General features: G+C 40.2%; 1 protein-coding gene across 1 annotated transcript in view; it reads right to left on the minus strand.

Moving 5' to 3' along the window:
- Positions 1 to 26,738, minus strand: part of MYO3B (myosin IIIB) — a 628,721-nt gene that overhangs the window by 473,566 nt on the left and 128,417 nt on the right. The window contains exon 8 of the mRNA XM_027865702.1: positions 60 to 125. Within this exon, the coding sequence (XP_027721503.1) occupies positions 60 to 125 (66 nt within the window). The remainder of the gene's footprint in view (positions 1 to 59; positions 126 to 26,738) is intronic.

Here is a 26,738-nt window from a genome sequence, read left to right on the forward strand (position 1 = left end):
CCCCAATTATTCTTTAAGGCCTCGCTGGATAAGCAATTTTTAACAGAAGGCATACTCACTGTGAAATGAAGTGGTTGAAACTCCAGCACCATTTTTCCGGATGAAGTAAAGTAGGTGGAGGATTTCTAAAAATAAAAAAAAGCACTGTTTTTTCTTTTAAAAACCAGAAAAAACTAGTTCTGTTAAAGGTGAAAAATAGTATTAATATTTCCTTATCAACATATTTGCTAATATCACTAAACACAATCAGTATAATTTTTCTACGCAGAAAACCTAGAAACCTCTATGAGGTGTAATAACACATTCTTTCATATATTCATTCTTTCACTCATTCATTCAACAAATATTTTTTAAATCTTTGTTCTATGCAAGGCACTGTGCTTCATGCTGAGTCATAAGTAATCAGAATAATAACAGCATAATGAAAGGCAGCATGGCACAGTAGTCAGGGAGACTTACATTCAAGTCTCATATCTAATTAGCTCTGTGACCCCTAGCAAGTCAATTAACCTCTTAGGGCAGGTAGGTGGAATGGCAGAGCATTGGGCCTTGAGTCAGGAGGATTTAAATTCAAATCCAGCCTTAGGCACTTATTAGCTGTGTCATCCTGGGTGAGTCACATAATCATGTCTTCCTCAGTTTCCTCATCTGTAAAATAAGAATAATAATAGCACCCACCTCTCGTTATTGTTGTGAGAATCAAATGAAATAATATTTATAAAGTGCTTAGCATAATGTCACATAGTAAGCACTATATAAATGTTAGCTATTGTTATTTTTATGTATTATTATTGTTATTATGATTATATCTGAAGCAGGATTCAAATTCAGGTCTTACTGACTCCAAGTCTAAGACTCTAAAGTACCTATCTAAACCCTGATCATGCAGCCCCACTTGTTTTTTAATTAATTTTTATGCTAAATTTAAATATCAAATGGAATAGACATTTGCATATACATAACAGGAAAGAAAAAGAGGATTGGGCATAACATAGATCTCCACTATATACCATACAACTTGCTTTTCTTTTTAAGTATATAATAAAATCAACATAGCTTTCAAAGCTGTCCTGCTTGCATCACTTTCCTTCTGTTCTTTTTCTCCATTTTAAAAAAAAGTCTCAATAATCATCTTTTTATTCAACCCTATCCCTATTTGTCCTTGCCTTCCCACCTCCTCTACTAGGAAAAAAAAGAAGAAAAACATATATACATAGTCAAGCAAAACAAATTCCCACATTGGTGATGCCCTAAAATGTATGTCTTATGCTGCATATTGAGACAGCTTCATTTGTAAAACTGCTCAGAACAGTACTTGAGTGAAGCTTCCCGGACCCCATTAGGTCACCCTGCACCCTAGAGACCAAGCTTGGGCTTTGTCAACTGAGTCTCCATAAAAGTGATTTTTCTTTTACCATAAACAGAGGAAAAATGGGTAGTATTACAAAGAAAGAGGGGCTTGTAGAATATTTGGTCTTCGATTTGGGCTTGCCCTAGAAATAGTAGCTCTCTCTCAATCTGTGGATGAGATACCAAATAGCGGCTGCATATTTTTTTTTAATTTAATATTTGATTTTCCCCAATTACATGTAAAAACAATTTTAACATTTTTTTTCAAATATTGAGTTCCAAATTCTCTCCCTCCCTCCCCCCTATTGAGAAGGCAAGCAGTTTTTCATAAGTTACACACATGCAGTCATGCAAAACATATTTCCATCTAAGTCAGTGGCCACACATCTTTCTCCATGCTGCCCCCATTGGCAACAGTTTGTAACTCTCCTCAGAGGGGTCCATCTCTAGGAGTGAGATGATGAGCTTCCTGCCCAGCATGATGGTGAAGTCAGTGCCCAGCTGTGCAATTAACAGCATTATATATGTTGCTCTTAATGGGTGTACATGCCTAGGATCCCTAAAAATGCGTGTGAAGGGGAGGAGGAGTCAGGCAGGGAGCCTGCTGAATTCAAGTGGTCAGACCTCATTTAGAGAATGTTTCTAAATAGTTAGCAGGCAATACAAGTGAGTGTTTATTCAGGGACATAAATATGATTGAATTGTATTCAATACTCTTCTCCCTCCATTTCCACCTACAGTTTGGATATAGCGGTTGGTTCCTTGTTACCCTGGCCGCTGCAAAATGGGACAACTTTATGGGGGTCACAATTTGATTCTAACCTACATTTTTGGCCTTATCTCATTCTACTTCTTTTCATGTATTCTTTTTGCTGTTGAGTCACTTTTCAGTTGTTTCCAACTCTTCGTGACCGCATTTGGGGTTTTCTCGGCAAAGATGCCAGAGTGGTTTGCCATTTCCTTCGAGATAAGCTAAACAACCATCCATGACCTAAACATCTCTTCTACTTTTCTCTGATTTTGTTTTCCTCTAATTCCTTCTCCACCAGTTGTGATCCTAACCAACTTAAATGCTACATCCTTCATGAAGTTTTCCCTGATTCAGCCCCCCAACATTGTATATAGTAGTGACTTTCCCTCATCTGATTTCATAACCCTTTCTTTGTGGCATATAAGAAAAAGCATATGCAGCAGAAAATCCTAGTTCAAATCTTGACTCTGACTCTAGCTGTGTGATAACAGTTTGTCCCTCTGTCACCCACACTCTGACCCACATGCTTATTTTTGATCTCTCCCTGTCTACTGATTCATTCCCTACTGCCTACAAACATGTCCATGTCTCCTCCATCTTCAAAAAACCCCTTCACTTGATTCTTCCATCCCTACTGGCTATCCTCCTATATCTCTTCTAACCTTTATAGCTGAACTCCTCAAAAAGGCAACTACAATAGGTGCTTCTGCTTTCTCTCCTCTAACTCTCTTCTTAACCCCTACAATTCAGCTTTCGACATTATCATTCCACCAAAACTGCTCTCTCCAAAGCTCCTAATGATCTCATGGTTGCCAAATCACGAGGATAGTCTTTTCTCAATACTCATTCTTTTTGACCTCTCTGCAGATTTTGACACTTCTGATCACTCTGTCTCCTTGATATCCTCTTGCCTAGCACATAATAGCATGATGTAAATGTTGGCTATTATTGTGATTGTTGTTATTCTTTCCAGGTTCTTCTCCTACCTGTCTGGCTGCTCCTCAGTCTCCTTTGCTGGATCCTCTTCCAGATCACACACCACACTACCATAGGTGGTGTACCTCAGGGTTCCCATCTTGACTCTCCTCTCTTCTCCATCTACACTACTTCTCTTAGTGGTCTCATCAGCTCCCATGAATATAATTACCATCTCCATGCTGATGATTCTTAAATCTATCTACCTCTCTGTTGACCTTCAATCTCACATCTCCAATTGCCTTTCAGACATCTCAAATTCGATGTCCAGTAGACATTTTAAACTCAAACTGAACTCATAATCTTTCCCCCAAACTGTCCCATGCTCCTATCTTCCCTATTTCTACAACATGATCCTCCAGGTTCCTCAGGCTCACAAAGTAGGAGTTATCCTGGATACTTCATTATTTCTTACCTGCCATAACCAAGTTGTTGCCAAGGCCTTTCGATTTTACCTTTGCAACATCTCTAATATATATCCCTTTCTCTCCTCTGACACTGCCATCATTCTGGTGCAGGCCCTTATCACCTCACACCAGGACTACTGGAATAGCCTGCTAGTGGGTCTGCCTGCCTCAAGTCTCTCCCCATTCCAATCCATCCTCCATTCAGCCACCAACATAATTTTTGCAAAGTAAGGGCAGCTCACATTACCTCCTACCCACCTCCAGGTCAAATACAAAATGCTCTGTTTGGCATTCAAAACTCTCCATGACCTAGCCCCCTCCCACCATTCCAGTCTTCTTAGACCTTCCTCCCCAACACAAACTTTTCAATTCGGTTACTACGACCTCCTAGATATTCCACAAACAGGACCCTCTGTCTCTTGGCTCTGGGCATTTTCTTTGGCTGCTCCCCATAACTGGAATGTTCTTCCTCCTCTGCTCTGACTACTGACTGCCCTGGCTTCAACTAAAATCCCACTTTCTACAGGAAGTCTTCCCCAACCCCTCTTAATTCCAGTGCCTTCCCTCTGTTAATTATTTCCTATTTATCCTACATACATAGCTTGCTTTGTGTACATTTGTTTGTATATTGGCTCCCCCATTAGATCATAAACTCCTTGAGGGCAGGGACTGTCTTTTGCTTCTTTTTGTATCCCCAGGACATTGAACAGTGCCTAGCACACAAGAGGTTGCTTAATAAATGTTTATTAATTGATTGATAATAAGAAAGTTATTTAACTTTTCTTAGTCTTGGTTTTCTCATCTTTAAAATAAGAATAATAATACTTGCTCTACCAACTCCAGAGGTATAACTAGGAATTACCACAGCAGACAGACCATCCCAGGTACAATCTTGGCAGGAGAATGAATGGCCCATCTCATAGAGAATCAGAATAGCTGATTGTCTCCACTCCACACCCCCAAGGGGATAAAGCAGGTGAGGGGCTCTGGGAAGGTGGGCCTAGAAAGAGGATGCTATGACAACAGGGCTTTGGGAGTGGCAGCCCAGGGCTAGAAAAGGGAAAGGGAGAAGTTACAATATGTGGTACAGGTTGATGAGGGACCCAAGGTACATGCATAACAAACCAGAAAAATAATCAAAGTAATGAAGGGAAACCTCTACCTATCAATTCTGTGGGTCAAAGTCCTAGTAGACTTGTCCTAGTTATGGCTTTGCCTGGAATCAGGAAGATATCAGTTCAAATCTGACCTCAGACACTAGTTGTGTAACCCTAGGCAAGTCACTTACTTAATCTTGTTTGCCTCAGTTTCCTCATCTGTAAAATGAGCCAGAGAAGGAAATGGGAAACCACTACAGTGTCTTTGCCAAGAAAACGCCAGCTGGGGTTACAAAGAGTCAGACATGACTGAAACGGCTGAACAACACCACCTCACAGGATAGTTACGAGGGAGGCACTTGTAAAGTGTCAAAATCTATATAAATGTATTATTATTATTATTGCTTCTCTTATAGGGATAGAGACTCGACCTGTGGCTTCATTAGCATAGGAGATTCATGAATGAGGAAACTTGTACAAGTGTAGACAGACACTTTTTCTGCATAGTTTTAAAGTGATGTCCGAGGGCACTGAGAGATTATGTAACTTGCCCGGTCACATGGCCAGTACATGAGAGACACAGGATCTGAACCCAAGTCTTCCTTACTCTACTCCTAGCTCTTTATCTACTACACCATGCATGCTGCCCTTCTCTTATGTGTTATCATGTTCTAATGTATGTTATGCTTATTTATATGTACCTTATAGCCCTCATTAGAGTGTTGGCTCCATAAACGATCAGACCTCATCTGATTTAACTCCATCCTGCCCACCCCAACCCAGGGCTTCAAACATAAGAGACACTTCAATGTCTGTGGAATGTTCCATAATGGAGTTTTATAAACAAAGAATCCATTTTATGAGCTCATTAGAAACACCTATCAAATAATACTGAGCCTTGCAAGGAGTACTACTGTAAAGTCAATGACCTCCTGCCAAATACCCTGCAGAGTAAAAATGGCTCAATGAATATTCAGACAAGAGGGAACATTTTTATTCTAGCTAAAGGCCCATGCACTTATGTGGCCTATCATAAACATATAACTTTTTCTTCTCTGAGAACATTATGATCCCCAGTGAAGACATCCTAAAAGATGCGCTCATCTGCTCAGGGCTCAGAGAAATTGCAAGGAAGCAACCCAGGCTCTTCTTGGTGAAAATAGTCAACATCCTCGCACTAGGACAGGAAGGTCAGGATTAGCGATTAACACAAAACTGCATTCAGTGAGCCTTTCAAAAAGACAAATCCAACTTCTGAAGTAAAATGCATTGACAGAAGGAAAGAGTAATGGATTTGGGGTCAAAAGACGTGGGTTTGAATGCTGGCTTTTCCCTAATTATGAGCTGTGAAACTGTGGGCAAATCATTCCACTTAACCTGGGCCTCAGTTTCCTTATCTGTAAAATGAACAGGGTAGACTAATGTATACTTAAATTATCTTTCCGCATAACAAGTCTATACTTTAGGTAACAACTTGTACTCTTCAAACCTTACCCTTGACAAAAAAAGGCACTGGAAAAAGAAATTTTTATGGTTCCAGATAAAGGATTTGAAACAAAGTCAAAATTTACTACAAAGTCTAGGGACCTTGTCTCTATATTTCAGTCATTTCCTCATGGGCAGATAAAAGAAAATTATTCATTCCATGATTCTATTCTGCCTGCCTACAAACATATATATGACATCAGTTATCTGAGCACCAGAAAAGTAGGACATCATTGAATAAAATAATTTTGGATTTTCTTTCATATCAGAATTTTGCTGCTCCTCTCCACAGTTTAACAAAGAATTGACATATACATGCATGTGTGTGTGTGTGTGTGTGTACAAAGTGGAAAAGATGTAGAAAGAAGTCCCTTCCAATTCTAAATCTATGATTCTGTAGATATATCCCATAGCTATCTAGGTAACTATGAACCATATATAGTATGTATGAACATATATTGTATAGTAATATATGATTATATATGACTTTACAAATATTTAAATGCAACAAATGGACATATATATGCATAAATGTAATACATACATACATGCACACACATATGTATGTGCATGTATGTATGTATATATGGGACCATATATACTGTAGCTGGAATTTAGAGGTGAAAGATTTACAGCCAGAATGGATTTATTTCCTCTAAAACCTTCTTCCTTTTTAAAATGTTTGTATATATGTATGTTGATTCTTTGTTAATTAGGTGTTCATATATGTGTATATATGTATGTGTGTATGTATGTATATGTCAATTTTTTGTTAAATGTCTTTATAAATATGTGCTTATATATGTGTCCATGTCAATTCTTTGTTACCTCTGCTAACTGGAGGAGAACAGTAGCATGCTGATATGAGTAGATAATCCAAAATTCTTTCATTCAGGGTTATGCCCCTTATCTGGTGCAGAAACAACTGATATCATCAACCATCTGGAACAGTCATAAATCCCAAAGTGTCCCCCAAAGCTGCAAGCACAAGCAGCTACTAAAAGAGCGGAAGACACAAAGATTGAAGGAGATGTCACATGATTGGTAGATTAAACTAGAAAAATGTGTGATCTCACTGGCAAGCGAAGGCTATGGAAACAAAATTCCAACAACATCTAAGCCAAGAAATTTGGGAGAAGGGGCAAGGAACAAGAAAAAAGAAAAGGGAAAAGTAGAGCAAGGATACCAGCAGATCAGAGGAAGAGAGAACCACAGAAATCATGACAGGCTGCAACTAGCAGTGGAGAAAAAAGACAGCAGATAATAAGGAAAGAGGGATCATGTATAAGATACAGAAGAAATAATACCTAGACCACAATGATTGATTGGGGGTGTTCAGTAGAAGGGTAAATAGCTCTCCCCACTCTCTTCAATATCTCCTGAAGGCTCCTTTAGAGCTGAAAGAGACTTTAGAAGTCATGGAGTCCAATCCTCTCATTTTACATATGAGGAAACTGAGGCCCAGATAGGTTAAGTGATTTGTCCAAAGTCACGAAGGCAGTTTAAGTAGCAGATCAAGGATTCAAATTAACAGCTGCTGATTCCAAATCCTACGCTCTTTCCAAATGTGCTACAATCCCTCAGTTATTACTGTGCTATACTGAAAGGTACCCCGGGACCTGAACAGCACAACATGCTGGGGGGATTTAAGGTAAGAGAAAGCCACCTCCTCCCCATTTCTATCTCCTCTGCAGATGTTACTGTATTTCAAACTCAGCAAGACAGTGGGTTCACTCACTATCATCCCTTTTTAATTAAACCAAAACTGAGTCCATTAACCTACACAGTCATGCAGACATGGGCCAAGGAATAGAACTAGGCAGCATAGGATGGAAAGAACACTGGATAGGGAGAGGGAGTGGGTTCAAATCCCATCTCTGCCACTAATTGTCTACATGAATCTGAACAAGCCATATCCCCTCTATGGGCTGCAGGGTTCTCATCTATCAAAAGAGGGAGTGAGCTCTAAGGTGCCTTCCAGCTCCAGACCTATAATTCTGTGGCCCTACAAGCCTTTAAAATACATAGATTCTAATCTTTCACTAGTCAATCAATAAATATTTATTAAGCACCTACTATATGCCAGGCACTGTGCTAAAAGCTTTCACTAGTAAAAGACAATATGTGGAAGTATGTAAAAGGATGAGCTGATGGAGAAAATAAAGATCTGCACATGACTTGATAAATGGCAAGAATGGGAAAATTCAGTTGACCCGTGCAAAATGGATTCCATTGTTTTACATAATTAAAGATTAGCCTTTGGTAGACATTTACATTACAACTTGTTTTCGGTTTTTCCCAGACCTGAGATTTCATCAGTGTGGGAAACTCACAGAATGACTCTTTTTACCAGTGCAGGTTGGCAACTGTTTTATAATTTACTGGAAATTTTAAACTAGATGTTCCATAGGTATTTTAAACTCAACTCTATCTAAACCTTTATTTTCCAACCAAAACCCACCTCCTTTCTGAACTTCCCTATTTCTATGTAGGTAGTTGTTATCACCATTCCAGTCACTCAGTTTCACAGCCTTGGGGTCATTCTTGACTTCTCACTCTCTTTCCACATATCTTATTTTCTGCCTCTTGTAATTTCTTTCTCCACCCCATTTCTCATATGTATCGCTTTTTCTCCACTCACACAGCTACCCCCCTAGTTCAGGGCCTCATCAATCCCAGTAGCCTCCTAATTGGTCTCCTTGACTCAAATCTGTCCCTCCTCCAGTGCATCTTCCACACAGTGATCCTTCTAAGCTGCAAGTCTGACTACATCACTCCACTGCTCAATAAACTGCAGTATCTCATATATTGTTGTTGTTGTTGTTATCTGTCCTTTGTTTTCAAAGAGAGAGGACCAATGACATTTCTATTCTATAGAGCTTTAAGGTTTGCAAAGCGTTTTACAAATATTACCTCATTTGATCCTCGAAACAACCCTGTGAGGTAGGTGGGATTATTGCTCCCATTCTACAGAATAGGAAACTGAGGTTTAAAGGTTAAGTGCCTAGGGCCACACAGCTGGTTAATTTCTGAGGCAGGATTTATACGCCTATTGTTGCTGTTGTTTGTTCTTCGTTTTCAAAGAGGACCAATGACATCATGAATTGATTTGGATTGAATTTAAGTGAGGCAGAGTGGCACAAAGTCTTCAGCCTCACTCTCCCTTCCAGAGTCATCAAAGTCCAGTGGCAGAACAAAAGTCACAATGGCTGGCAATGGCCCAGGATGCAGTGGATGACCTTGGTGTCTTCCATGTCTGACCAAGCTCTAAGTGCTCCACAGTGCCTGCTTCAGCTGCCTTCATGGTCATTGGAAGAAACTGTTTTCATCCACCCATTCTGCCAGGGGAAAGTCTTCACATGCTTGGGGTAGCCATCCCCCTAACTCACTGACAGATTTGAGATGGGTTTCTTTAGAAAGTAAGCTCCTTGAAGTTAATGATTATTCTCACTTTTTCCCTGGATTCCCAACGTTTAGTACATAGTACCCGGCTGCACACTGTAAGCAATTAATAAATACTTTGGTGATTGTTTAAAATGGATGCACGTGTGTCTATCTACTGTATAGGTGAGTAGACTGATAACAGTGGGGGGATGCTAATCAAGAAGGGCCTCCCTTAAGAGGGGGCTTAGAAGGAGGGACTGAATATGAGAACTGCAGGAGGTAAGGGTGTTTCCCTTGACAAGCTTACTAGCTGTGTGACCCTGGGCAAGTCACTTAACCCCAATTGCCTAAAAAAAAAAAAAAAAAAACAAGTGTCTTCAATGTCAAGGAGGTTCTCCAGGTAGATAATCTGTTAGGAAAGTGTTCCAGATGTGCTCTGCTCACTAGACACACAGGTAGACTCTAATAAAGCAAGGTATCTGAGCTCCAAACATTCTGAGAACATTGATTAGGGCTACGCGTAGGCCTGCTGCCGCAGTAATGCCAGCATGTCAGACTAATGGATCCAAGTTTATAATGAGAATGTGGGAATAGCTAATTGTTGTGCCAGTGTGGCAGGCTCTGGATGTTCAGGAGGTGTGAGGCTCTAGACCCCTGCAACAGTTACTTTGGTCTTAAGGCACAAATACTCTATTCAAAATAAATTACTTCAAAAGGATGTGAATTTAGGGGGTTTTGTTTTTTGGCTTTTTGCACGTAATAAATAGCTTTCACCAGCAATCCTGAAGCTACATAACTCTAAATACAGGAAAGCTGTGAGCTAATTTGCAGCCCTGGGCAAGCACTGATTGTTTGGCCCCCTGAAGAATGAGCAGGCAGTCCTTCCACACAGCAGTGGTAAGGTAGGTCGCCATTACTAAGCAATATAAAGCCTACACTCCAAGTACTAATTTGGCTACCTCTGAGAACCTGTTGCTCTGGGCATGGTACCAGTCAGTGGTATCTGGCTCTGAATCAGAGAGTAGAAATTATAGAGTGCAGATGAGAACGTCTACAGAATACCCACAGATTCACAGCCTCTGAGAACTGGAAGGGAGCTGGGAGACAATCCAGTCTATCCCCCTCATTTTTTACATAAGAAAATGGAGGCCAAGTGAGGTTAAATGATTCATCTGAAGCTGCACAATGACAGGAGCAGAACTCAGTTGTCCTGATTTCCATTCATGCTCCCACCACAAATCCATGTGGCCTCCAGTGGCTGAACAGGAGGGAAAATAAGGCAGAGAAGAGATTCAAAGAAATAATGTGCCTGCACGCACACACACACACACACAAACACACATATATTCACACACACACACACACACACACATATATTCACACACACTATAAACAGAATTTTGCTAAAGAGGTAAAAGTTGGGAAAAACTTTTCTAAGCCTGAAAGTAGAGATCATAAAAAGGATGTGGTCAACAAGGCCATAGCTTCATAAATTAAACAAAATTGTTTCAGAAGGATGGAGGCCCTCCATTCCTAAAGGGAATTAGGGACTCCTAAAGGAAGCAGCTAGGTGGCTAAGTGGAGAGAGTGCTGGACCTGGAGTCAGGAAAACCTGAATTCAAATCTGGCCTCAGACATTGACTAGCTGTGTGACCCATGACAAGTAACTTAACCCTGTTTGCCTTATTCCACTGGAGAAGGAAATGGCAAACCACTCCACTATCTTTGTCAAGAAAAACCCAGGGACAATATTGGCATACCACGGTCCACAGGGTCACAAAGAGTCAGACACAACTGAACAACAACAACAAAGGTCATTTAACCAAGGTAGAGAGAAGTATGCAGAACCAGGAAAACAACTCAGCAACTACAACAATCAAAGCCAAAAGAACAATTAGATGATATGGCACCATCTTGTAACATTAATGACCCATCTAGGCCCATAAGACAGGAGGAAATACACTTCCCTCCTTTAGTTGGAAAGTTGGAGTGCTAGGGGTGTGAAACACTGCATATGCTGTCAGACTTGTGTTGTTTGGTTTTCCTTAACTGTCCTTTTTTTTTCTTCTGCTACAAGAAAAGGCTCATGCTGTCAGGGTGACCATATACCCAGAAATAACTATGATGTATGCTGCATACTGACTTAGAAAACCACAAGTTAATATTATCTCCGTTTTGTTGTATTTTATTTAATTTATTAAACATTTCCCAATTACATTGCAATCTGGTTCTGGCTGCATTAGGCCCAGGCCATGAGTCTGACACCTCTACTCTAAGTCATTAGTAAAGTTAGTGCCTTCCCTCTGTTAATTATCTCCAATATATTCTGTATATATTGTTTGTACAAAGTTTGCATGTTGTCCTCCCCATTAGATTGAGTTTATTGAGAACTTATCAGAGGAGAAGGTCTTTCTTTGGCTCCTCAGTGCTTAGCATAGCACCTGGCACACAGTAGGTGCTTAATACGTTTATTGGCTTGATTTAGTACACCTTAACACACAAACACACAGAAGAGTTTCTCAGGTACCCTAAACACAGGATAAGGGTCAGATGGAATGGAATACAGGACAAGTACATTTTGATGAGAATTCCAAGATAAGACGAGTACTGAGGGAGGGAAGGAGTCTTGAGAAGCCGGGGGGGGGCGGGGGGGTAGCATAAGAACATTGTCTTTTGGGGGAGATGCTTGTCTCAAGAGGAATAGCAGCACTAAAAGGCAATTTTGCCTCTAGGAAATCCAGCCTAGGGAAATAAGAATTTGACTTGTAGGTAATTAATTCTGGATAACTGAGCATGATACTGAAGTGTTGTTGGTGTCATTGTTCAGTTGTTTTCAATCTCGTCCAACCCTTCATGACCCTATTGGGGTTTTCTTGTCAAAGGTACCGGAGTGGTTTGCCATTTCTTTCTCCAGCTCATTTTATAGATGAGGAAACTGAGGCAAACAGGGTTAAGTGACTTGCCTAAGGTCACATAGCTAGTAAGTATCTGAAGTCACATTTGAACTCAGGTCTTCCTGACTCCAAGTCCTGTGCTCTATCCACTGTGCCACCTAGCTCCCCCAATACTGAAGTGAGGTAGCATCAAGAAAATGAGCAAGGATTTGCACTTACTTCCAAGTTTTTGGGGGTTCTTCTGAAACCAAATTTTAATTAACACAGTATAGGTATGTCCTTTAAAGGACACAAGTTGGCTTATGTCAAGTCATGGCACAGAATCATCCCACACAGAATCATGGACAGTCAGTCACTAAGTAATGGGATATTCACTTCCTTTAGTATCTAGCCCAGGTGGGATCTATTTGTAAACGTTATTTCTCAAAATATAGTGTTCCCCAGGCCAAACATAATGATTTCCCAAGGCCTGGGCTTGAACTTGCTGATATTACTGAACTTTGTCAATACCCAGCCAGTCTTACAACATCTGGAGTATTCCTAGAAAGTTCAAATCTCAGTCTCCCCAGAGCACATCTGGAGCCCTTCTTGCCTGCTGCTTTCTCTCTCTGCAGAACAGAGCACAGATTCATGTAACATATATGAGAAAGTCAAGGACAGAAAAAAGTCCTTTGCTGATAGAAATGATGATGGAGAGGATGAGTGGGTGAGAGTCTCAATGTGTGATTCACTGTAGCTGCTTCGGGAGAACGGTCCTTTAAATAACAGCTTCAGTAAGGATTTTGGTAACATTATCAAACTCAACTGTTGATGTCCAGGGCTCATCGGAGATGGAAGTACTCTCACAGTGCCTTTGGTGAATACACTTCCTATACAGAATGGATGCTGTTAGTGTATTTTTCTTCATACCTGGTTTCATATGAATAATTTTTAAAGAGGATTGTTACGCACAAGAAATGTTATCTTTGCAAATGCTTATATCATCAAATTTTGGAACAGGTTACCAAGTTGGGTATAGTAGAATTATCTCCTCCGGAGGACTTCTCTGTGGCTTGGGCAAATTCAAAGGCCTCACAGAGAAACTCCTTTAATTACCCTCCAGCACCTTAGGAGTAAACTGCATAGTTTGCATGGTTAGATATGAGGGATGCTAGATGAGCAGCTGAGTGGTGCAGTGAATAGAGTACCAGGCTTGCAGTCAGGAAGACTTTCTTCCTGAGTTCAAGTCCAGCCTTGGATACTAGCTGTGTGACCCTGGGCAAGTCACTTAACCCTGTTTGCCTCAGTTTCCTTATTCTGTAAATTGAGGTGGAGAAGGAACTGACAAACCACTCCAGTATCTTGGCCATGAAAATCCCAAATGGAGTCACAAAGAGTCAGGCGAGACTGAAAAACGACTAAGCAACAAAAAGTCTTGTCCCCAAATACCTCTGCCCACTCGTGACTCAAAATTCAGTCCTCTGACTCTTCAAATGTTCACTATTAAATGAATATCATGGAGGAATGCTACACCCTTCAGTACTGATCATACAATGTGGGAGGAGGGAATTGGCTAGACAGCATCTTTGGAGCAAAACCTTATGGGAATTGTACAAAAGCAAAGTATTGGGGAGAGCGGAGGGTAGAAGAATAAGCAAAGCAGGGAGAGACATTACTGAAAAGTGATATTAGGAGGATACCAAAGACAAACTTGAGTAATTCACTTTTTTTTTTCTCTTTTTGAGACTGATTCTTCCTAGCTCACCCAGGCTAAAAGAAGAGTGGCCAATCACAGACTTGATCCCACTAATGATTGACATGGAAGTTTTTACCAGGCTTTTTTGCAATCTGGGTCACTTCATCCCTCCTTCACCTGGTTACCTCCCACTCTTGGGAATGCTCTATATTGGCCCCAAACAGTACAGACATATGATCGATTTAGCCCTATTTCAGCTCAGAACTCCCTTCCCCGCCAGTAAGAGGTATAACACACGTCCCAGCACACCAGGCAATAATACTTCACAATTCTACCTGAGCCAGTTTTGATAGAGAGAGAGAGTGAAAGAGAGAGAAAGAGGAAGAGAGAGAGAGAGAAAGAGAGAGACAGGCAGACAAAGAGAGACAGAGACACAGAGACAGAGATAGACAGAGACAGAGAGAGAACACATTTATTAAGCTCTTATTATGTGCCAGGCACTGTGCTAAGTGCTGGGAATACAAATACAAGCAAAAATAAAAGTAGTCCCAGCCTTCAAGGAAATTACATTCTAATGGGGGAAGACCAAACACAAAGAGAAGCTGACAACCTGGAGGAGGGGAAGGTCAAGGTTTTGGGGTGTCACGGGCTGAGCTAGGTTTGAGACGAGCATAGCTGGGGTGGTTACTTTCTTAAGGATGCTACAGAGGTGAACTCATCTATCAGAGGACTGATGCCTCTTATTTTCTGCGGGTTGAAGAAGAAAGAAACCAGCCTTTATGGCATCTCCCCACTTTCTGCCCCTCTTTTCCTACCTATATTTTTCCTCCTCTCCCACGACTTCACCCTAAATGGAACAGAGACCTGACCACAACCTCCAATTTAGAGGAAGGGCCATGGGCCACTCTTTCTATTCTGATTTTCAAACTCCTTCTTTCCTGAGCAGCTTTTCAGGGGTCACTTGGCAAGTGGATCTTCTGCTATCAAGAAAACGTATTTTCTCTAACTAAAAAGAAGCAATGACAGGAAAGAGAAATGATTGTTTCTGCTGTCTTCCCAAAATAGCAGAAATGACAAATAAAAAGCAATTGTGTTGTGTTTATAAAATGTGTCCATGGGGGTTGCTGGGTCACCAGGTAAAACAAATGAGCAGAGACCTCGTGTGAGGCTGAGACCAAACCTCTGCTACAGAAGATGTAAACAGACCTATTGATTCTGGCTGCCTTAACAGCAGCCTAATCAATTCATTTGTAGTCATCAGTGTTAATCACAAGGATCATAGCCCTACTAAGTGCCTGGAACATGTCGACATGGCCAAAGTGATAACTAACATTTCTGTGCCTGGGGAAAGAAGCCGGGGTGGTGGTGCTAGATGAGCCCGAGTTATGCATCTGACAGAGGAAACCCAACAAGGGGCACTTTTAGGCTTCTGCCCTGCTTTCACTTCCTTTAGTATCTGGCCCTGGAGGGATCTTTTTTTAAAAGTCATTTCTCAAAATTGCACAATGTTCCCCAGGTTAAAGATTAATATTTCCCAAGACTAAAGTCTTTGCTTCTGGGCACTAGGGTCTACCACTGGAGGAAGTAGTGATAGAAATAGAAGTTTAAGAAGGCTTTGGGTAAAAGGAATACATCTGGCGGCAGTATTTTTGGTGTCTTCTAAATTTCCTGCCCGTGGGCAAAGCCCCATTTTCTATTCCCTGGACACAGCCAGAGGTACCAAAAGTGTGGGAGTTAGGGACGGCTGTTCTGGTTGGTGTCTTCTGTTCTTGAAAAGGGGAGAGGAAAAACCATCTCTAGCTAGTGACACTACCTATTTCTACATGCTTTTTATTTATTCATTCACCACAAGCCCTACCAAACCATGCTCATTGGGCCTCCTCCCTTCTTTCATTCAGATATCAGACCTTATGTCTAGAGATTTAACACAGAAGATAGGTTTCATTTCAAAGCAAATTTGCCTGGGTGTGCTTCTTTTGAGCTCTGACATGCATTTTATCTAGTGGCCTAATTTCAAACCACACTAAAAAAAATCCTTAGCTTTTCTACCTAGGCCTGCATGCCAAGGTCTGGTCGTGGTGACTGGTGTTGATGTTCAGCTGCTAATTTCCCCTGTTAGAAACAATGTGGTAGGATCTGATGATACAATCTGTTCTGCTGAGGCCTTTCCTGGGATTTTTCCCCCCACATAGACTAGGTTGCTAAGTCTATTGAAATAATAATTTTAAAAAGGAATATACGTACAATCTGTCCTTTAAATGATTTTAGCTGGAGCAAAAACATTCAAAGCAGTCATTTTCTTTTTGCCTATTATAAATATATTAACTGTGAGCTGTAATTAGGTGCCCAGCTTCATTCACCCTCTAGGACAAATGGTGCTCATTGAACCATGACGTTGGTCTGATTGTAGTAAAATGACCCATTTGGTTTTACCAGCTGTGACTTTGGAGGTAGCTGAATGGCAGTGAACACATAAAACCTGACAGATGAAAACATTTGCATCTCATCCTCTCTATTACTGATCACTCAGCATCCCAAACAAAATGTTCCATGGATTAGTTTCCAGATGTCTTGGTGGGCTAAGGAGGGCTATGCAGAAAGCTGATATAGCATTGGAAAAGAGGCTAATCTCCAGATATGATCTTTTCTCCCCCCTAGACTCCTAGAACATACGTGTGGCATAGTTATAGCACTGGACTTGCAATCAGGAAAGCCTGGGTTTGAATCCTGCCTCAGATATTGCCAAGTGATTCTGGGTAAGTCATCCAATCTCTTTATATCTTAGCTTCCTCATCTGTAAAAATGGAGATGGCAATAGCTAATCTGTGTCACAGAGTTGTTGTGAGAAGCAAATTAGGTAATCTGTGTAAAGTGCTTTAAAGCATCATATCAATGTTAGCAATTATTATGATCAACTAGAAAAAGAATCATTTTTTCAGCTGTTTTTCAGTTGTGTCTGATTAACTCCATTTGGGATTTTCTTGGCAAAGATACTGGAATTATTTGCTATTCCCTTCTCTAGCTCATTTTACAAATGAGGAAACTGAGGCAAACAGGGTTAAGTGACTTGCCCAGGGTCACACAGCTAGTGAGTGTCTGAGGCCTGATCTGAACTCAGGTCTTCCTGACTCTGGGCCCAGCCCTCTATCCACTGAGTCAACTAGCTGCCTCCATAATAAAACATAGATAATGTTAATATGTGGTTTTCTAAGTTAATATGCGTTCACAGAGATTCTTATATATGGTTTAGTGGCCCCATTTTGACACCACTGCTTTACACAACATTCAATTCATCAAATATTTATTAAACACCTGTTGTATACAAGGCACTGTGCTAGGTACTGAGGCTACAAAGAGAAAAAGGACACAAAGCCTGTCATCAACCAGCTTACATTCTATGAAGAAAGTTTTTAACCTTTTTTGTGTCATAGACCCCACTGGTAGTCTAATGAAGCCTAAGAACACCTTCTCAGAGCAATATTTTTATGTATAAAACAAAATGCATAAAAATCACAAAGGAAATCAGTTACATTGAAATATGATAATTGAAATATTTTTAAGTGAATAGGCCAGCTTGAGAGACAGGTAGAAGGGGGACATAACATAGATATAAATAAATCAGAATTGTACAACTTTCCTGATATAGGACATGATTGAGGGTTCCTCAGAACCCTAGAATGTCCTTCCTGAGTGTTCATCCCTCCCAACACTAGCTTCTACATTTGCTTTTACAAATACCTCCAAAGGCCTTTCTACTACAAGCTGGGGCTCAAGCTCATTTGCATAAGTCTCTCCTCAGTGGTTGAGAATCACTCAATACTACTTGTATTTCTAAGTTCCTGGGCTCTGGTTCTTCCAAACCATGTTGTCTCATCTTGAAACTTTCAGCCAGAAACAGGGCTGGGAGGGAAGTAAAGGTCACTTGGACCCCTTCACAAAATGGAGACTCCAGGAGAAACTCACCAATGGGAGAAGGAGTCAGGCCTTAAGAGGGATGTTCCATATTGGGAAGGGCCTCCACAAACTCATTTGTTTTCAGTTTCAACAGTCATCTCTATGTGGATAATTCTCAATTCTTTAACTCTGACTTCTCTGGCCTGTGGTCAGATCTCTGGCTTAAACAGGCCCAACCAATGGACCAAAAGTAGAGGTCTGGGAAGGACATAGAGCCTAAGAATAAATGTGGTTGAACAAACAAGAAAATGGTAATGTATATGGAGAGCCATAGCAAGAGAGGAGACAAGAAAAAAAAGGGAAAATGGCGGAATGAGTTGAATGAAAAGAAGGGAGGTGGACACTGAAGACATACAAATGAGTGAACTGGCATTTGTTCCTCAGCCTTCTAAATCAATCTATCTCTCATGACCCAGGGGACCAAGCTAATTTATCATAATGCCTAATACACCTCTAGAAAGAAGTCAGAATGCCAGTAAGTATATTTAAGGCAAATGTACTTGGCAAATGGAACTGCTTCCCTCTGTGGGCTGTATGTTAATAAGGAGAAAGAAAAATCAATCTGTCAACATCAACAGCAGCAAAAACATACCAAGTATGCAATTATAGCCCTTCAGTCCTTTACTGCCTCAGTGGTGAGTTTCAGGGTGGGCCCAGGTGCCTCAGGGCATCTGCAATCTGGCCAGTTCCATTCACAGGCCCAGTTAACTACATACAGGTCATGCCTTTTTGTTGTTGCTCAATCATTTCAGTGGTGTCTGACTCTTTGTGACCAATTCGCTGTGACCCCATTTGGGGTTTTCTTGGCAAAGACACTGGAGTGGTTTGCCATTTCCTTCTACATCTCATTTTATAGATGAGGAAACTGAGGCAAACCCGGTTAAGTGTCTTGCCCAGGGTCACACAGCTAGTAAGTGTCTGAGGCCAGATTTGAACTCAGGAAGATGAGTCTTTCTGACTTATAAAGGGAGGGATTTGTACTATAAAAAGGAATAGAAATGGATTATCAATAGATACCTTCCCTAAGCCAAACAGAGCCTCCCATGCAGCTACCAGAGAATAGTGAGAGTTAACGTGAAGCCTGCTACTTCACATAACTGAAAGGAAGTAGGAAAGGGGAACACCATATTTGGCACAGTTTAGGATGAAGAAGATAAAACATTGTTATAATCTTCAGGAAGGAAGAACTAAGAAACAGGCTTTGGGACTAACATATGCCCTAATTTGACCAGAAGTAGTAACACAATAGTATTCCATTACATTCATGTAATTTGTTCAACTATTTTCCAATTGATGGGCACTCCCTAAGTTTTTAGTTCTTTGCCACGACAAAAAGAGCTTAGATGGATGGATGGATAGAAAGATAGACAGACAGACAGACTGATGGATAGATAGATGGATAGCTTAATATCCTTTTCCTCTTTCTTTGATTTCTTTGGGTTACATGCCTAGAAATAGCCTATTTCTTTCTGAGTAACATTTTATGTATTTTTCACACCATTGGGATTACAGTTATGAATTCTATTTTCATTGCACATACCTTTTTTTTCATATTTGTATGTTGGTGCTGCACTAGAAATTTATCCTGATAGTCTACATTAAATACCACCCTCTCATTCTTGAGAAAAATAATATGTATTTATTTTATGGGGTCCTGGATTAACAGGTACCCTAACAGTCCATGCCTAAGCTGATCTCACAAGTTCTAGCTCTAAACAGATTTGGGTACCAGTATCTTATTTAACAGATTGCCACTTTGTGAGATTGGTCAAAGTACATACTTTTTCTGGGTCACAATTTCTTCATTTCTAAAATGGTGGCATTACCCAAGATGGCCTTCATATGCTCTTGCAGCTCTAGTATTATCTGTTCCTATGATTCTAGTGGCAAGAAATTTAAGCACTATACAACTGAGGTAGCTATTTAGAGCAGTTGGATCAAAGCCCCATAAATCAGATACTATCCTACTTACACAGAAGGGCCCTGACCGCGGTCATCTGTAAGTATCCATCTTTTAGCCAAATCTATTAAGTTTATACCCACCTCCAATAGGAGTTGGGATTTTCCTTGAAAAATACTCTAATGAATGTCATTAATCCACTTCATGAAAACAACAATACATAAAATAATATCATGGATAGAGATAGATCCATAGAAACAAAGGAATAAATGACTGATATTTTCCTAGGATGGGAGGAGGAGAGAAGTAGATAAAAACAATGAGATTCAGTAGATCTAAGCTCCTTGAATACTTAGAGTTCTACAGGGCTGAGTCAAACAGCATATTAAGGTAAGTAATCATCCTCTATTATAGCTACAGCTATAGCTACACCTAAGTTCAAGGCACTCTTTGAGACGGCATATATTAAAAAAAGAACTCATTAGCTCAGTAGCCCCCTTTTAATTCTTCCCTTTTCCCAGGATAAACTACAGTACAAACTAACTTAAAGCAATAACATTTAACTTAACAGAATAATAAGATAAATAACAATGGTACCTCTCCCACCATCCCCTCTTCCCATATACACATACCTATAAAATACAAAGGCACATTCTCTCACAGATTCCCACAACACTGGTGAGTTAGAGAAAACTCATAGCTCACACGACACATGTTCCTAGGGTTTTGTGCCAGCTGGAACACCTCTATGCCTCCAAACTTGCTGCTTACTGCTTCCCCATATTGCTGTTGGTGTCATACCATAAGCTGGGTTGTTTTCTCTGCTGATTGCCACCTTGTGTTCCTTTACTGAGCTGTTACTGCCATCCTCACTTTTCCACTAAAGATGCTGCTAGTCAGCTTCTCCGCTGGATTGATGCTGCTAACTTCTACTAGTCCAGTAAATTGTAGCTGCTGGTTAACATCTTCATTGAGCTAGCACTGCACAGTTTCTGGCACATAGTAGGTGCTTAATAAACATTTATAGATTGATCTGCTCCTTTTCTGCTGAATTGTGGCTAAGTTGCTCCTTCCCACAATAGTGCTATTTGTTTGTGAGCCAGCCCATGTTCTAAGTGATACCTCGGCTTCTGTTCATCAAGCTCACAGCCACAGTCACCCAGGCAACTTAGCAGAGTCCTTTCCCCTCACCCACCATTTCAGTTGATATTTGTTTTGGTGTGAACAAGTTCCTTTAAATTTCCATTATGCCTCTGGCTACTAGGGCCAAGATGATACAGATTAGCTTAGAGATTTACTCAACCATGCTGGAGGAATAGGTTAGAACTTAAAACCTTTAGCCTATGCACCTATACCTACACATTCTTGCACCTATACCCAAACTGTTGTCCTCCTTAAATCACAAAAGAATCTTCCTTTGGGCAACATTGTTCAGAACACAGTGTTTATTTGCCTATCCTGCACATGTGACTGCCCATTTCCTGAAGCAAAGACATAAAGAGTAGTATTATTACCACTCAATAATTGTCTGTAGGAAATCAGCCTACACCTAAGGGCATTTACTAAGTACCAGTAGATGTCCAAAACTAGAAAGGACCTTAAAGCTATCTGTTCTATTCAGCATTGTTCTTTGGGCCAATTGCTAAGGAAGCTAAAGAATTTACCCACAAATGTAGTCATTACTTATCTTCACACCACAACTGTGAAGTGACTAAGATTCAATAATTCCCTTATGTAAATGAGGAAGCTTCACTAGTTTTTTTCAATGACTCACTGTGATGTGGAGGTGACCTTGGATTCTGGAAGGTTATCCCAGTGGATGGCAAATATTGGCAGGTCCTATCAAGCAGCAGAGACATCATATGTGAGTCTGACAATAGACTATATGCCAGTCATCCAAGAACCAGTCTAGCTAAGTTAAAAGACACTATTCATTACAGCATTGGACACTAAGTAAACTCTGATTTAAAAAAAAAAAATCAGAACAATCCATGAAGATGATCTCCTAAGATTTGGAATCTGTATTGTCAGAGGAAAAACCTTGGAAGAAAATTCTCAAAGTATTGAATTATAACTAGAGATGAAGAAATGGTGGAACTGAAGGGTCAATTGACTTTTCCAAAGTCAATCAGAGAAGAAAGCATCCTGTAGAACCTGTGAGCTTCTTTTTCCTTGGACATTGCTTGGTTTGTAGAGTGCTGGACTTCGAGTCAGGAAGACCCGAGTTTGAATCCTACTTCAGGTACTTATTAGCTGTATAACTTTAGGCATCTCTGAACTTTTCCAAGTCTTAGTTTCCTCATCTGTAAAATAAGTGTATATTATATATATTATAGATATATATGTAGTATATTATATAATAACAATAGCACCTACCTCATAGAATTGATCCAAGGATCAAATGCTAATATGTGAAATATATGTGTAAAGCACTTCACAAACTTAATGTGCTAAATAAATGATAGCTATTTTTGTTGTTATTATAAGGACCCTAGTGCTTTCTGCAGCATGTTGAATAATGGGATGGTAGATCTGGAAAGGGCCTTAGAAATTATCTGGTCCAACCTCCTCATTTTGCAGCTAGAGAATGTGTTTATTAAGCATTTACTAAGTGCCACACAATGTGCTAAGTACTACGGATAGACATACAAACCAGCAAGACAGTTCCTACCTTCAGGGAGCTTTCATTATGATTGGAGAAGACAACATACAGAGGAGCTGGAAAGCTGGGGTGAGTGGAAGGAAGAAGGATACCCACAATGCATCAAGTGAGTACAGGATTTGGAATATGAAAAAAGTTGAGGTACAAATGAGGATTTTAGGATGCCTGGAGTCTTTGCTACAATGGTTATGCCACAGAAGGAGCCATCAAGGAGAAGAGGAGCATCCCAGGGCAAAGATTTCCCAGATAGCGATGGGAAAGGCAAGGAAAACAGAGTCCAGAGAGTCAAGGCAAGACTGAAGTCATATAAGAAAAATAAAATCCATACAAGTAAAGTGACTTTCCCAGGTGCCGCAGATAGTTAGTGACAAAACCAAGACTAGAATTCAAGTTTTTCAGTTCCTAGGTTTATCCTTTGGACCTGAATTCCCAGCACTGAGTGAAGTATCTAGCACAGGCCTGCACAACTTGGGGCCCTCGGGTTACTTGTGGCAAGCCAAAGGATTTTGGGTGGCCCACGAAAAATGTAGAGGAAAATATCCTTTGTATGTGGAGGAAATCCTCTATGGCACAAGGGCCATAAGTTGTGCTTGCTGGCCTGACCTAGCACATAAAAAGCCCTTAGTGAATGCATGTTCATTGATGGGGCATTTTCCTACTTCAAGGAGAAGGCTCACAAGTAAAAGCAAGGAATATGAAATTGATCTTTTCAACCAAAAACACAATCATGGGACAAAATGGAAACAGTCTAAGTTTAGTCACTGAGGGATTGTTCTCTCTAGTATTAAGAGTTTCCTTTGTCTCAATGCAAACAGAGAAATCTCAATATTAATTCACAAGGCTATTCCATGGTCTAACAAAAATATGTACTTATTAGGAAGACCCCCATTCTGTCCCATCAATGAGCCTCCATCTGGTATTTCTCTTTTACTAGACCAAAACAGAGACATTTTAATTAAGTGCAAAGGCAGTTAAATAGAATAGCAAGATAAAAAACAAAGAACCGCCTCCTAAGCCCTTTTTATTAATTTTATGCTCTTTCTCCCATGCTTCATACAATGCCAAGTACAATTATAATGATGACTTTCAATAATATAAAACCTTTATTACATAACACCCTATGGGGCACAAAGTAAAAATAATATTATTCTAATTTTATAATCAACCAAGCATTAAGTGCTTACTTTGTGCCTGGTGATAGGCCATGATCTGGGTACACAAAGACAATAGTTAGTTCTCAAGGAGCTGATAATCTAGGATAAAGGGGGAAGAGAATATGCATATACAAAAGGAAACAAGGTAATAGGGTGGGGAGGTAGGCATTGGCAGCTGGAGACATCAGGAAAGTCTTCATGGAGAAAGTGGGACCTAATCTGAGTCTTGAAGGAGAATAGGGCTTTTAAGAGTTGGAGGTAGGAGGGCATTCTAGGAATGTAGCACCCCACCATGCTGCTTGTACTCCCTGGCCATCTTCACACTGTGCCTTCACATGAATACCCCCTTCCCACAAAAATACCTCTTGCTCTGGGAATAATAATCAAATCAGCACTCCTGGAAAAGACGTGCCAATCAATTACTTTATGACTCCATTCACCTTCCCTGTTATTCCCCAACCCAAAGTACTCCCTCCCTGGCCAACTCTCCCCCTCATGTGTTGTCTTGCCTTATTAGGATTCCCTTCCTGAGGGCAGGAGCCATTTTGCTTTTTTTGTATTTGTATCCCCAACACTTAATGCAGTGCTGAGATTCTCCAGGGAAGGAGGGGAGGGACACATAGCAACACTCAATAAATGCTTTTCCATTCAATCAGAGAAGCATGGGAAGACTTAAATGAACTGATGCAAAATGAAGCAACCAGAACCAGGAAAACAATATATATATGACTTCTTGTTGTTGAGTCATTTTAGTCAGGTCCAACTCTCCATTACACCATTTGTAGCTTTCTTGTCAAAGATATTGGAGTATTTTGCCATTTCCTTCTCCAACTTATTTTACAGATGAGGAAACTGAGGCAAACATGGTTAAGTGACTTGCCCAGGGTCATCCAGATAGTAAATGTGTGTTTGAACTCTGGTCTTCCTGACTCCAGGCCCAGCACTCTATTCACTGTGCCACCTAGCTGCCCAATTTATACAACCAGAGTGATAGAAATGGAGAGAATTACCACAACCAACAATTGAAACAGAAAACTTTATAATAACAAAGCCAGGTCCCAAAGAAAAAATATGAGGTCACCGACCTCCCTGCTTTGCAGAGGTGGGAAGCAATTGATGTGGAATACTACATGTAACGCTGTGCTTGGTTGATAAATTATTTTATTTTGCTGAACTTTTTTTTCTTTCTTTTATTTCTTATAAAAGATAGCTTTCTAGGGGAGAGATACATTGGGAAATGCAGGGACTAAAAAACAAACAAACAAACAAAACATGCTACCAATAAATATTAGAAGAAAAAAGGTCTGACCACTTAAGTTCCTACTAGACTGAGGAAGCCAGTATTCCCAAAATAGAGATAGAAAAGATTTAAATAATCACAATTATCACTGGAATCTGACTGCCAATGTGAAGCAAACTTCTGACTTGGATCTTATTTTAAATACTTACGCTGGTTTGTTTCCCATTCCCCCCCCCCCCAAAAGAATAGCTTAGTTTCAGAAGTACTATAAAAGATTTTCATGGGCTAGAGCACTGTGTGATTAAATCACACAGAATCATTCTGATCTCCTGGATGTGACCAGAGTTATCCTTGTAAATCATAGAACACCAAGACAGCTGTGTAACTAGGGATGTTTAGCTATCCAATTCAATAGAATATGAGGTTATCGAGAGCAAAACTTGTCCAAGGCAATTCTGCATATGACGGAATACAGAAACAAGGGCAATTGCAGTCTCTTTTTCTGCAGATTTCTAAGAATCAGTGAGTTAGCTTTAAACAAAAGATAGATATGATCATGAGTTTTTAGATCTCAGATAGGAAACTATAGAACAGGTGGGGAACCTGCAGCCTCAAAGTCACATGTGACCCTCTAGGTCCTCAAGAGCAGCCCTTTGATTGACTCTAAACTTTACTTCATCCTTTTATTAAGGGGATTTGTTCTGTGAAATTTGGATTCAGTCAAAGGGCTGCATTTGAGGACCTAAAGGGCCACATGCGACCTCAAGGTTCCCCACTCCTGGACTTCCTAGACAGAACCCAAGAGGGCCTGGAGTAAGGGAGAGTGAAATCGGTTTGTAAAGTATAACAGGTTCTCTGGAATTATAGGGTCAACTTGGAAATTTCTCAAATCTTCAATTTTTTTAGGCAAAACAAGTTAAAAAGCTCCTCAGCCAACCCATTTCAGACTATAAGTTAAAGATGAAGGGAATTTCTACACTGAGGATTCACTTCATTTTATTCCATTTCAATTCAATTCAATAATCATTTATTAATCAGTTAATCAACAAGCATTTATTAAGTACCTACTGTGGGGTCAGGGATTGAGCTATGTACTGGGGATACAAGTACAAAGGATAAAACAATTCCTACATAATGAGCTTACACACTGAAGGGAGAGATAGCAAGTTCATACAAAATATACATATATACATATATAACTATAAAGTCAACAAATATATCATATCCAAGTTTTTTAAAAAAAAACCTTCTGGTCTCCTTGCTTACCCAAATGTTACTCATCCTTCAAATTGAGCCCTTTCTTCAAACCCTTCCCTAATCAGCCTAACTCACAGCAATCTTTCTTCTCTGAACCCACATTCATTCAACAAATAGCTGCTGAGTGACTTATATGCACTGTTCTCAGTTCTATGACATAGAAAAAGAACAGGGCATGATCCCTTCCATAAGAAACTTTTGGCTTGGTAGGGAAGACCAGTACATATACAAGTAGCTACAATGCAACAATTATGTGATGAATGCTATATAAGAGGTACAATTAAAATTTTTCAGGAATTTGGAGGGCAAAGTTGGGGTTAGAGGTCACTTCTACATGGAGGTAACAGTCAGGAGGAGAGAGCATGTAAGAGATGGATAGGATTCCAAGTGGCCAAGATGGAAGTGGGGGACGGGGATTCTCAGTAGAAGAACACGACTTCATTATCCTCCTTTGTGCCTAGCCAGTGCTTTGCCCATAGTAGGCATTCAATGAACATTTGCTGAATGAATGAATCAGTGAATCAATGAAATGTAATCTTAGAAAGCAAGAATA

The sequence above is a fragment of the Vombatus ursinus genome, unplaced genomic scaffold, assembly GCF_900497805.2.
Source record: "Vombatus ursinus unplaced genomic scaffold, bare-nosed wombat genome assembly UNPS02014779.1, whole genome shotgun sequence".
Taxonomy (NCBI): Eukaryota; Metazoa; Chordata; class Mammalia; order Diprotodontia; family Vombatidae; genus Vombatus; species Vombatus ursinus.